The sequence below is a fragment of the Nilaparvata lugens genome, chromosome 2, assembly GCF_014356525.2.
Source record: "Nilaparvata lugens isolate BPH chromosome 2, ASM1435652v1, whole genome shotgun sequence".
NCBI lineage: Eukaryota > Metazoa > Arthropoda > Insecta > Hemiptera > Delphacidae > Nilaparvata > Nilaparvata lugens.
Window position 1 is genome coordinate 67,660,807 of NC_052505.1, and position 12,780 is coordinate 67,673,586.

General features: G+C 35.5%; 1 protein-coding gene across 1 annotated transcript; it reads right to left on the minus strand.

Annotated features, from left to right (window-relative positions):
* Window positions 1-1,040: 1,040 nt before the first annotated feature.
* Window positions 1,041-11,272, minus strand: LOC120349668 (paired box pox-neuro protein-like). Its single transcript, XM_039420165.1, has 4 exons — window positions 11,177-11,272; window positions 5,925-5,970; window positions 1,119-1,339; window positions 1,041-1,052 (listed from the first exon to the last, which is right to left on the minus strand). The coding sequence occupies exons 2-4, from the start codon at window positions 5,935-5,937 to the stop codon at window positions 1,041-1,043; spliced, it is 246 nt and encodes an 81-aa protein (XP_039276099.1). The 5' UTR covers window positions 5,938-5,970; window positions 11,177-11,272.
* Between the last annotated feature and the right edge of the window lie 1,508 nt (window positions 11,273-12,780).

Sequence of the window (12,780 nt, forward strand, 5' to 3'; positions counted from 1 at the left end):
AATACGGATATCATAGAATATGTATACTGTTTCATAAAATTCATATTGATTTACATATTAGGATTCACAGATTGAGTCAACCAATTGCAAAAGATATTTATATTTTTATCGGATCACAGTACCATGAATGACAGAAGAAAAGATATTCTCCAGAATATAAATTACTCAAAAGAGAAGCACAAAAGTTTCATAGTCAATGAAAATGAAACAAATACATGAAAATATATAGAATTCAAACACGAAGAGTTTACAGAGTATTCAAGTGTTTGAGGGAGTGAAAAGCTTTAGTTATCTTGGATTTGAATTTAATAATCAAAATATGATGAGCACCAGTATTAAACAAAGAATATTTTCGGGAAATAGAGCATATTACAGCAACATGAGGCTTCTTAACAACAGGCTCATCATTAGAAGCACCAAACTTAAGATTCATGAATACCTTATAAGTAGCCTGTAGTATTACCTGTGGTTCTGAATCGTGGAAGACAATCACAATTCGAGTGTATTCGAATTAAAGGTGCTCAGAAAAGTCTACAGTCCTGTTAAAAAAGGAGAAGAGTGGAGAAGGAGAACTAATGCTGAACTCAAAACATTAATAAAAGACCGTAGTATAGTACGCTTCATAAAGGCACAGAGACTAAGATGGTTCGGACATGTTTACATGATGAATGGAAACAAAATGCCAAAAGTAGTGTTCAAAGAAAAACGGGAAAAGGACAGACCGAGAATACGATGGGAAGATGAGATCAGTGTTGATTCAATAAGGATGGGTTATAGAGGATGGAGAAGATTCATAGAAGATAGAGGTGCTTGGAGGAATGTTGTGGAGTAGGACAAAGCCCACAATGGGCTTTAGAGCTAGAAAAAAGCACCATGGATAAAAATTATAAGGGGAGGAGATGAGGCACTAGTGAGCATGAGACATATCTATTTTTCAAATAAGAGGTTGATTTTTCAAACACATACATTAATTCTATACAACTCAAACATTTTGAATGAAAAATGATCAAGATCTTTTAATTTTTTTTCAATTTTTAAGTTTAGTTCGATGACTGTAAAAACCAAATCGATTGAAAAAGTGTGAATTGATATGGTGTGTGATTTGTGGCAATTGATACCTTGGTCTTGCTGCCTCCAATGCTGCCAGGCCTGATGGAGCCTGTCTCGTAGAAGCGGGTGAGTATTTTGGAGACGCAGCCGTGGGAGACGAGCAGCTGACGCGAAATGTCGCATGGCCTGACGCCCATCAGCGCCAACTCGACGATGCGCCTTCGCACGCAGTCGGGCAGCGGACGCCCATTCACGAACACACCTCCCAATTGGTTCACACCTGCTTGTCCTGTTCAAAACGAAATACATCCCAGTCAGCAGTAAGGCTTGATTCAAGGCTTGAATTAGAAGCAGCCTTCACTTGCCAATCAAGGCTGAAGTTGAATCCAGCTGATTTTGCTGATTGGGATAACACTCAAATAACAATAAAATGTTTCTTATTCTCTTGCATAAGCAGGGGTATCAACAGAACGAGCAGGTCGATGTGTAGCTTTCAGTTTCGGTCGCGCTGGGGGTGGAGACTTTTCATATCTCCTTACTACTCTCAACAGAGCTACGGGGTCAAAAATTGTCTTCCAAACTTTTCCCTCTATAACTCTTCGTTGATTGGACTAGTGTACTCCAGTTTTCAGGAAACTGGGAGAGAATTCTCCGCGAGAGATCGAGGTCCCGAATTTGATCCCCGGTACCAAAACAATCATTATTGTTTTTTTTCTTTTCAAGCATTATTTAGTTTTAGTATCTTTTTTTTTGTTTCAATCAAACTGTATACTGTACTTATTGTTGTGTTAAGGAAACATATTTTGGTATTTACCTGTTGTTTCCGATGTCCTAAGGGTATGAATAATTAATAATGCTCAATCGCCATCACTGTTACTTCTATAATGCTGGGAAAATTCTTCTTTTCCAGCTTATTCTCCTTGAAAATTATATTGGAAAGTAAGTTGAGTGAATTAATCATGGATTCAGAAACAAATCAAGTGAATGACGCCTGACCTGACTTTGGACCCCAACCTATCTCAACAAATCAAAACCACAGGACGTTTACTTTTTAGGTGTCGTTTCTCTCTAGACAGTTGAACATAATTCCTGGTTTTGTGTGATGGGCGAAATTTTATTTGATTACGTATAAATTAGAAGACAGAGAGACGGTCGCCGACAACGCCGGTAGCAGTGTAATAATAACGTGTAATTCTGACACCTGATATTTAGGGCAAAAGGGCTTCTAATGTGTATCATTTGGTGAACCTTAATATGAAAGGTCGCAGTGGGCGGGCGATCAGACTGGTCTCAGACATTCACAGAGTGAATAATCCTGCATACCACAGATTGAAGAAGAAAGGATAATGAAAAGTAGCAACAGCTGAGACGTGATACAATGTGTGCGATTGAGTGTTGAGACGACTTTACCCAAATATTTTAATAAAAATCTTGCATACCAGCAAAACTTCTTGGACTAGACCTTCGATCTCGATAACATCGTTTCATGTAGGTACGGAACTAAGGAAACTAATAGTGTAAATAGTGTGAAGCACTCTCAATGAAAATATTGATGTACCTAAAGCTACTGAAACATGATAATATGATTTCAATAGATACTTGATGTATGGGATAAATGAGTAACATATAGGAAACCAAAAAGATAGATGAACCATTTCCAAGGCTAGTACTAAAGAGAATTTCAAATTGAGTTGAATGATGATGTGGTAACAAGAGTTATCGGCAGATAATTATTCATCAATCTTTGCGACTATTATATACCATATAACTAGCATTGAATGATTAAATTTTAAATAATTATTCATCAATATTGCATTGAATGATTAAATTTTAAATAATTATTCATCAATCTTTGCGACTATTATATATACCTTATAACTAGCATTGAATGATTAAATTTCTTGTAGTGAGCTTCTTTCATCGAAAGCCTGTTGGTAAAGGTACATTTTCGTTTGTGCGTAAACTTCCGCAGTCGATGACGACAAGCATGGTTGATATTCATATTGTGCAAATTTCAAATCTAAATTCATTATTTGTGTTTATTACTCAAGAATCAAAACATTTCTAATAAAATAAACATATTGCCATTTGAGAGTATAAAAAATTATAAACACAAAATCTTACATTAGAACATAATTTAGCATATTTTAGGTTATTTAGACAAATTGAAATATACCCAATCTGAGATTCTCACCCTGTCGTGGTCGACGACGGCATTTACGCACAAACGAAACCCCAGCTTACTCTATGAATTTCAGATGTTCTCTGAGGGAACCTCAAAAGCCAGATAAGAAGATTGCTACATAATGTTTTGTTCGTCTGTTTGCTTATGATACTAAGCGCTAGGCTAAGGGATGATGATGAGAAATGGATGGACCTACAGTTTTAGGTGAGTTCCTAATCACTGGTAAGTGATTTATACTCGTAAGCTCATAACTACTGTGTGTGAACAAAGCTGGCCAGCAAGCTCCCTTCCAACTGGAGAGCGAAGAGCCGGGGCTTATCATATTTGTGCGATACGACGCTAGTCTGCGAGGACAATAATCAAGTGTTCCGTATTTTTGTAACTGAGCCATTAAGTTGCACGTTCATGAATTCTTGCAAATAACCGAATTGCATCTCATTAACTGATCGTCTCTTGATCTCAAGGAAAACTCTAGAGTTTTTATACGTAAAATTGCATTGAGCGCCATCAATATGAAAATTCATGGAACACAAAAATTAATTGCATAATTATGCTGACATGAAGGCATATTTTGATTATAAAAAATCAATTTGTTATTCATGAGAGGCAGGATTTCCATTTTGTGAATGCTTAGAACGTGATTATTTTAGGCAAAGGTTTACACATTGCGGAGTTTTATACTACAAAAGATTCTAACGCAAAAAATTCTTTTTGTGAAGTAATTATGCTTTCAGAATCTTCCAGATGGAAATATCTTACCATTTTATCTTACCTGGCTTAATAATAATTTCTCTCTCACCTTACTAATAATATTGTATCCTTTTACAAATCGGAAGTTAAACTACCTAATAACTTCATCGTCATACCTGGCTAAAGAACACCCACTAACGTTGACAACGAATTACAAATGAGCCACTTCCGAAAAATATCTAATCATAGGTTTCACAAAAAAGAGGTATCAATGACATATCGAAACCTAAGGAAGTCCTATTGCATCTAGGCACCGTTATCCTGTAATCTTGCTTATAGACAAAAGTATGGAAGACCAAAATTGATTCACCCCTTTCATTACTGACATCCCTTAGGCCTTGTTAACTTTGGGGTGGCCTGGAAATTAACTTTTTCTGTTTACCAAAGGAAGAAACTCAACAAACGGGACTTCTCAAACCAGGAAGGACCAATGAAAATAACATAATTATCAACAACCCTTGATTTCTTTTACCTGTTGGCTCATCTTCAACCCACAGTCTTCAAAGTCATTAAGTAGCTCATAGCTGCTATCAAGTCTACTGGTCACCACTATTCATTCTATCATTTTCAGACTACTCTATCAGTTTGAATACTTTTATACCTTGATTGATATACACTCATTTATTGTCTCATATGAATATCGGAGAAGTGTATTTCGGTCCTGAGTATACTTTTATCATACTTCATGGAATGAAAATCCAAACAGTATCACTTTTCTGTTTCTTATAAATTTCCGAGTTGTGTTTTTATTTCAGTTCTATTTTACAGTTTTTATTTCATCAATTTCCGAGTCATTTACTTGTAATACACCTACTCTCATTTATTCATTGAGGCTACTATATTTTTCAGAAGAAATTACTTGAACAGGATGTAAAACAAAACATACAATTCTCAAGCTTTAAGATCAAGCTTATTTCTGAATACCTACCTGAATTATATTCATATTTAATATATACTTTTTCGAAAATACAAAACGCTGTACACGGTATATAGTAAATGTCTAATGAATTTACAAGAATAAAGGAGCTACAATACATTGCCACTCAACTCTTGATTTCCGTTGTGATTAAATTCATTATGTTGAATTATTATCGAGTGATTGTAACCCAATTACACAAAACTGGTCAGTGGTACAATTTGATTGATGAAAGCACTCAGAGTGCATCCAATTTCCATGAGACGTATGCATTTGGAGCACGTGCTAACAGCGGTCTGCTTTTTGGCCAATCCAAGTACGTGAGCGAACCAATCACCTGCAAGCAGGCATCAACCCAAACCTGTCTCCAATAATAACAGGCCGGCTAATGATAGAATTGAGCCCCAATAATTGTTGCAGTCCATGTACAACTACTGATACTCAGTCAGTCAATTACGAAAATTTCAGCTCTTCACTCAAACTTTGATTAATGCCTCTCTTTACGTCATCCTCACTCGACAGACTTCTGCACCATTCACTTAGACAAGACTACCGGATAAGAATTACATCGAAAGCGTGGTCAAAATTACAGAAAATTGGAATGGGTTGGAAAAACAATGAATCAATAAAATTTGTGTCATTTTCCTCTGTGGGCAAACACATTTTTAACCCATCCTATGAGTTTAATCTAATCTGCAAAATGTGTTCTGTTCTATTCTATTCTATGCTATGAGTTCAAAATAGTCTGCTGAGTACTTGTTTTTGAAATTTAATTGAGTTGATCAACGAAATCAAGGAAGTATTCAAAAGCTGTAGGTTGTATTATAACGAACTTCAATTATATCATACTTTCAAACCTATCATTGGATAAATATATCCTACGAATATAATTGGATAATTGAATAGACTACATTGCTCGATCATATCTTTGGCTATTATACTTGTAAAATTTCCTTGTTATTTTCTTTCGCTCTCGGCCTATAGTCTAGAAAAACATCTAGAATTGCAATAACTGATACTTACCAGTGTGTGGCATTGGAGACCCTCTGCTGGTACTTCTTCACAATAGCTGAAAACACAATTTAATCAAACTCATCAAATTGAAACAATTTGTGCTCAAGCTTTGTGTGTTCCTCGTTGATCATTTTGATAACATGTGACAGAGTTTTTGAAAGAGGAATTCAATAATTATTCATCTTTCATTTTTTTTAGTGAGTGGTTTGTCTCTCACTATCTTGAGTCTCTCAGGAAGTGGAATATGAATGCCATTGAATTAGTGCGACAGTTGAAACAAACAATGTAAGTCAGACACTAAGAAACAATGTAGTAACAAATGTGGGTAAGAGAATGTAAAAAAACAATGTGAGACTCTGATAGTAACATTGAAACATGACGGTAACAAAAGTAGCCCAAGTCAGTAAATTTCTTGAAGAAATGTAGTTTTGTTGATTCTTCAAATTTTTAATGAAAAATTTTGGATCTTTCTTTTATTTGTATGTGAATTTACATCAATTATGATTCTCTAAGTACTAGCCCAAATCTACTCTCACTCTTACTCTACATATACTGGTTGCAGTTCCTTCTTGAGAGGTCTAGCCCTCTTTCCATAATATGAAGTATATAATGAACTACATTTCTTGCAAGGAAATTCAAGTAGCAAAATTCCATATTCAGTAATATCAGAGTTTAAAGAGCTTTGTATTTCATTTTATGTATTTCTAGCATTATTTTTTTCATATTATACACTGAAAGACATTGATTTTAGACATTGATTGTAGATATTGATACACTGATTTTAGAATACACTGAAAGAAATTTGTGTTATTTTTATAGATGGCAATGAATTAAATTGAATTATTAAGTGTGTATACAGCAAGCCAATTTGTAAATAGAAGAATGAAGTATTCTAAGCATTTCATGGATGAACTATGTACGTATCTTGAAAATGTATTTTGCTTTGTGAGCAAATAATGACTGATAAATCTATGAAATCGAATATCAAGATAAAACAATGAGTGAAACCCGCTGAAAGTCACTTTGTTCAATATTAGTGTGATATGGGATGAATGGTGATAGGGGATGAGTGGAGGTATCCAGGCTACACGGGGATGATACGAGGAGAGCAGTGAACATGGAGCAGCGAGCAGCGAGGTGAAATTGAAGCTGCCGGTATTTAGCACGAGCGACGTTTTAATTGACACGCGGTTTTATCAGCAGAATTCAGCCACTGCGGACCCGGTCCGCATAATAGGAGGACGCGGCGGCCAAACGTGATGGAGCGTGAGATGGCAACGTTGCGTGACGAGATATAGCGGCGACGTGATCCATGGGCCAGAACGACATGTTCGGGATTTGGCCAATCTGGCGCTCCTCTGCTCATGTCAAACATACAGGCGCTGTTCACGGGTCGACGCTACTCCTAAGCCCACGAGTCAACACTATTGTGTCACGCGGGGTGGCTCTATGCTGCCACGCTCCACGGATCACTCCTATTTGCACTCAACATATAGCGCGACCTGTTTTGCCATCAATAATAAGCCGATGTAATCATTCCAAAATAGTGTTATTGATCCTTGGAGAGTTGTGCATCTTTCAGTTATGGCTTGAGTTACATGTACGTGATAATGTGTAACGATATGGAAGACTGGGAGAATGATACTGTAATAAATTCAACGATGGGAGCTCGTCACGATTTATCATAGTCTTAACTCATCGGAATATCCATCAAATAATAATAAGATTTGTAGCATGCGAAGAAACCAATTTAGGAAAACTTATTGAGAGTTTAATTGATAAAAATATACCGATAGCCAGTAGAGAGAGCCTTCTTTCTCTTCTCTTCTCTTCTCTCTTCTCTCTTGAAAAGAGTAGCCTTACAAGAAAATATTTACAAGAGGATGTTAATGCATCGCACGATCAAGAGGTAGTTGTAGTAATCGAATATCTAAATATCATAGAATTATAAAATAAGAGTGATTGTTCATTTCATCGGTTACGGTATTGAAAAAATGATTTTTTTAGTTCAATATCATGTAGACATTAGAATTCCAGACTGGTTAGCCAATAGTATAAATGAGTTTAAACTAGATAATAGGATGCTGACTAGTATTATTCTTCCAACCAATAAATTTTTTATTTTAATTTGTAAATCGTTATCTTCTCAGTCGCTTTTTTTTTATTCGTTATTTATTATATATTCTAGGATTATCCGTTTTCTTCCGTTCTGACACCTTCTTCGTGAATGACTATGGAAAGTGATCATTTTCAGTCCGTTTTTTTTTTGGACTGGAAAAGGATTACATTAGAGAGTAATGAAATTTTCACAGAGTTATGATTCTTCAATGAAGATGCTTACATCTCATCCGTAAGCGTTCAAGTTTGAATTTTTACGGAAAGAGTGTTGGATGAATTTAGAAATATCACAATATCAGAGTCATGTCCAAAAGAGTTCTATCGACTATTCTACATTGTTTTATATTTTTACTTTTCCTGCGAACAAGATGTATTTGGTTTAGACTACAGGTTTAGCTCGGAACTAGGATGAAGTCGTTTTCCGCGTTAACAGCGTTTCTACATTTTTTCGCTTTTTCGTGAACGATCGAGGCCAATTTTTAAATTCACAGGATCTGGTTAGGAGTAGGTAACTTTTTAAAAATATTCTACATTTATACCTGGAGTCAACGATTTCTTCGTGCTGATGGATTTTTCTAACTTTTGTGAACGTCTTGACAGAAACTTCACAGTATACATTTTTTAAACTGGTGCAGCTGAGGGAGTGCGAATTTGGTTGCTTTGCGAATGCCTCAAACTTCACTGGAAGTAGATGTATTTGATAACTATGAGGAAGATTTTTGAATTATCAAGATCTATGAAGTTTGAAAACTGCACAGGCGTTTGAGTTTCAATAGTTTCGCCCCGGGGACACAGAGTGTTCAGGTGAACGAAATGTGTTATAAGCGAGCCTACCAGTAGTTATAACGTATTTGAAAACCATTTTCAAAACCAAATTGTTAGAAACAGTCCAATGACTGAAAGTGATAATAATCTGCTCTAGATGATTTAACTTAGGTATGATTTGATTTTGACTCTAAAAAATGGTTAAACCAATTGAATTGTTGCATCATGAATGGTAATGCACTAGTTCTCTTCACATAACAGATAGCAAAGGCATTGTTGGTTGAAGCCGATACTAGATTATTGATGGGAACACAGGAGCATTAACATTTTCAATAAGAATGATGCAGAGTTGATACAATAACAAATTTGAAAGGTTATCAAATTTTTGCTTAAGGTATTGGAGTCAAACCCTCTAATAATCTTTACCAAGCAAATTGGTCCAGTTTAGCAATTTTTTTTTCCAGGTGAGGTAAGGTAAGGTGGTAAGATGAGGATGGTAAGAAGGTTCATAATTATCTAGTTTTACATTTCAAAGTCTCTCATATTAATGGAATGTTTCCCGATTATTTTCTGTTCAACTAAAAATATAGGCAATTCATTCAACGTGCTTGGACTTCTTTAAGAATCATCTACTATTTAGCTCATTCGTGGGCCTAGCGAAAATAGCAAAGCTCGTGAGTGGGAATTTTAAGTTGTAATAGTAATGCTCATTCTAGAAGATTAATTATCTCTGATAGGGCTACTTGGTGCTGGCAATTAATAGATGTCTATATCTTTTCTTAGCATAATGAGCGCCGCCTTCATTCAAATTAACGCAACGTGCAATACAGTAACTGGATAGTAGCCTATTAATCTGAATACTGCAGAAAAACGTATAAGTTAGGGATTACCATGTATTTGAATTCGGATGTTATAAAAATTAGAGCTATTAGGCCTACTAATTTAAAGTTTCTTTCCAGCTATTAATATCATAAACTCTTGACATTAATAAACTGTTCTATATCAATGTAGGCTACCATGCGAAATTAAACATCCAATGAAAAAGCTATTCATGTCTATTAATAATAATTATGACTATTTGCAGTTTATTAGACTGCCTGTGAAATTATCATGAATTGGAGCCAGAAAAAATGACTACTATGTACATAGTTTTCCGATTACGGAAAACTTTTTTTCTTATTGAGCTTGTTCTCTTCTCGTGAAAATATATATAAGTGATATAGTCTACTCAAATAGATAATACAGATAAATAAGTTTTCACATTGATTCTTTTTCAGTTGCGTTGTGGTCTAATAGAATGATGTGCAAGAACCTACATTTTTCAAGTATTAAAGTTGATGAATCATAAATATCTCAATAAATAATCAATGCTATTCATTGATCACAAAATCTTGAACTTTATTCCATTGAAATTGAATTAAATTAATTTAGATTCATACTCAATTGCAGCTATCAAATTATAAGAAAACAATTCTTGAAATAACACACATTGACTTTCGACTTTGACGAAATTAATTCGATTCATGACACGGAAGATTTCAAAATGAGAGCATTTATCAAGCGATTGCAACTCATGTATATTGGTGAGTGGTTTATAGTTTTTTACCATAAAGTGGATTCCTATCCAACTACTTGATAAGAAAAAGTAGAAACCTATCTTATTCCATATTAAGTTTGAAATGTATTGTTCCCAACAATTCTATAAACGAATTACAAATTATGAGTAAGTTAAAGAATTTGACGGCAGTTATTATCAGTTTGATGATAGTAGATGTACTTTTATTTTTCAAAAGGTCAATGGGACCTTAAACTGTACTTCTAGGCTGCATAGGCTTGCAAAAATAGAGCCTATATCTATTTGAAACTACTCATGAAATAAGAGTTGGAAATGATTGGCTTTCAAGTAAGAATCATTCAATTAAAACATACTAGGTGGCCTACTAATGATCTTGATTTGGACTGTTGTATGAATTGGAAAAATAACAGCTTGGCTGAATTCCTGGATTCTGCTGTGCCTTTATGGAAGTGAAAATGAATGAAATAGATCAATGTACGAGTAATTTACAAACTTGTATAGTTTCAGTCATCTACATACTAGATTAGGATAGGAACCAACTTCTACTAGCACTACTGTATCACTATGGAGAGACATAACAAACAATATCTATGAATATTGCAAATATAATTATTTACAATATCAGTAAATAGTGGTATCATTCATTGTTCACAATATTTTTTAAAAATTGTAATTCATTCTTAATGAGGAAGAATTTTACTGGTTTTTGCTGAATGTTTTTTATGGATGTTTAGTGGAGTAGGTACCGTGGGTACCCGTAATGGATACAAGAAGCATGCGATGATCGGGAATGATGAATTACCTGTTAGAGCGTGAAACGGCGGAGAGTTGTCAGTGCTGTGAGTGTGTCGGCAGCTGAAAAGTGTATCCGTTTCAAGGCAGCCACGCTCGCTCGACACGCTAATACATGTTGTGCGGGGGGCAAGGGGCAACCAGCTCGACCAACCCCAACCCTCCTAACCACGTGCCACCTTGCCATCCACCAATCAGGGTCTCCGCTTTCGTCACCCTCTCTTTCTAGCCACTCCCTCCGAGCCATCTTCACGCTTGGCACGCGCGGAACTTCCCCCCTTCACCACTCTTACTCCTCTCTTCCGTCACCCCTGCTCATCTGGACACAGCTATCTGACACCTCTCTCTAAAAACACATTATATGCATTAATCAATAATGATAACCATAGCCTGTACACTGAATAAAGCGAGAACATTGTACGAGCTCAGCTACTCTTCAAAATGACAATTTTATGTCAATAGTAATGATAACCGTATCCCGCGTACATTGACTGTTCAAAATCATGCAAACTCGGCTAATTTATATTGATTATTTTACAATTAGACCTATGGCACACCATTCGGCCATCATGGAGGAGTCACCAAAAGATATCATATAATTAAAGGAGCATGTCACACTACGTATTGGAAGCGCTACCAGACGTACATGGATAACCATAGTTGGAAAAACCCTTCAATCCTCCATCTTTTTTTGCACCACTTTCTCTTTATTTTGGTTTATTGTGTATAGTTGTTGATGTTTACATGTTAATACGTCACAAACTTGTGATTGTATTGTGTATGTGTGTATGAAATAAATAAATAAATTGAAATTGAATTGAAACGAACCATCAAAAGTGTGGTGGCAGTGGGCCCCGATTTCTTGATCCACCAGCTGGTGGCGCGACCAAATAATCTCATTGAATCATAATTATGGTGGGCCTACATGTCCCATTAAGCTTCCAAAATCGAAAATTATAAGTCCACCACTACCATATTCTTGATCTTTGGTTCGTTTAAATATATATTTTTTTGAGTTTATAAAGAAGTTTCCTCCACTTTGTGGTAGTTTTGGTGGAGTGTCCACCAAAATCCACCGTCACCATGGCCGAGTGTGCCATAGGTCCAACTTGATATTAATATTTTCAAGGGAGGTTGAACATTAGTGGGAAGTGAACTCATCTTGAATAGAGTAATAGCAGAACCCCTTGCCTTCTAGCAACTGGCATACTGACAGTACGAATGTTGAGAGCACACTTCCTTCTTTTATCTCCCCTTTTCCTTCCCATTAGCCTGAATTTAATTTTAGTGATTTCGCGAATTCGTGGAAGATTCTTAGCAGCCAAGCCACGCCAGGCCAAGACCCTTCTAATATAATATTGAAAATAAATTAATTACACTGGAGAAAATAACAGTTCTTGTTAATTATAATCCCTTCTGAAACTAATTTTACTATATGGTGTGATTAAAATAAGTTGATAAAGGAGCCCTTGGTTGACGCAAAATGTTTATAGTCTCAAAATCTTGAAAAATAAGAAATAACAAAATTTATCATTATGTCATAAAGTAAGTATACAGAGATGTTCTCTTTATGGTAAAATGACATCACGGAATTTCCAGAAATACTTCGATTGA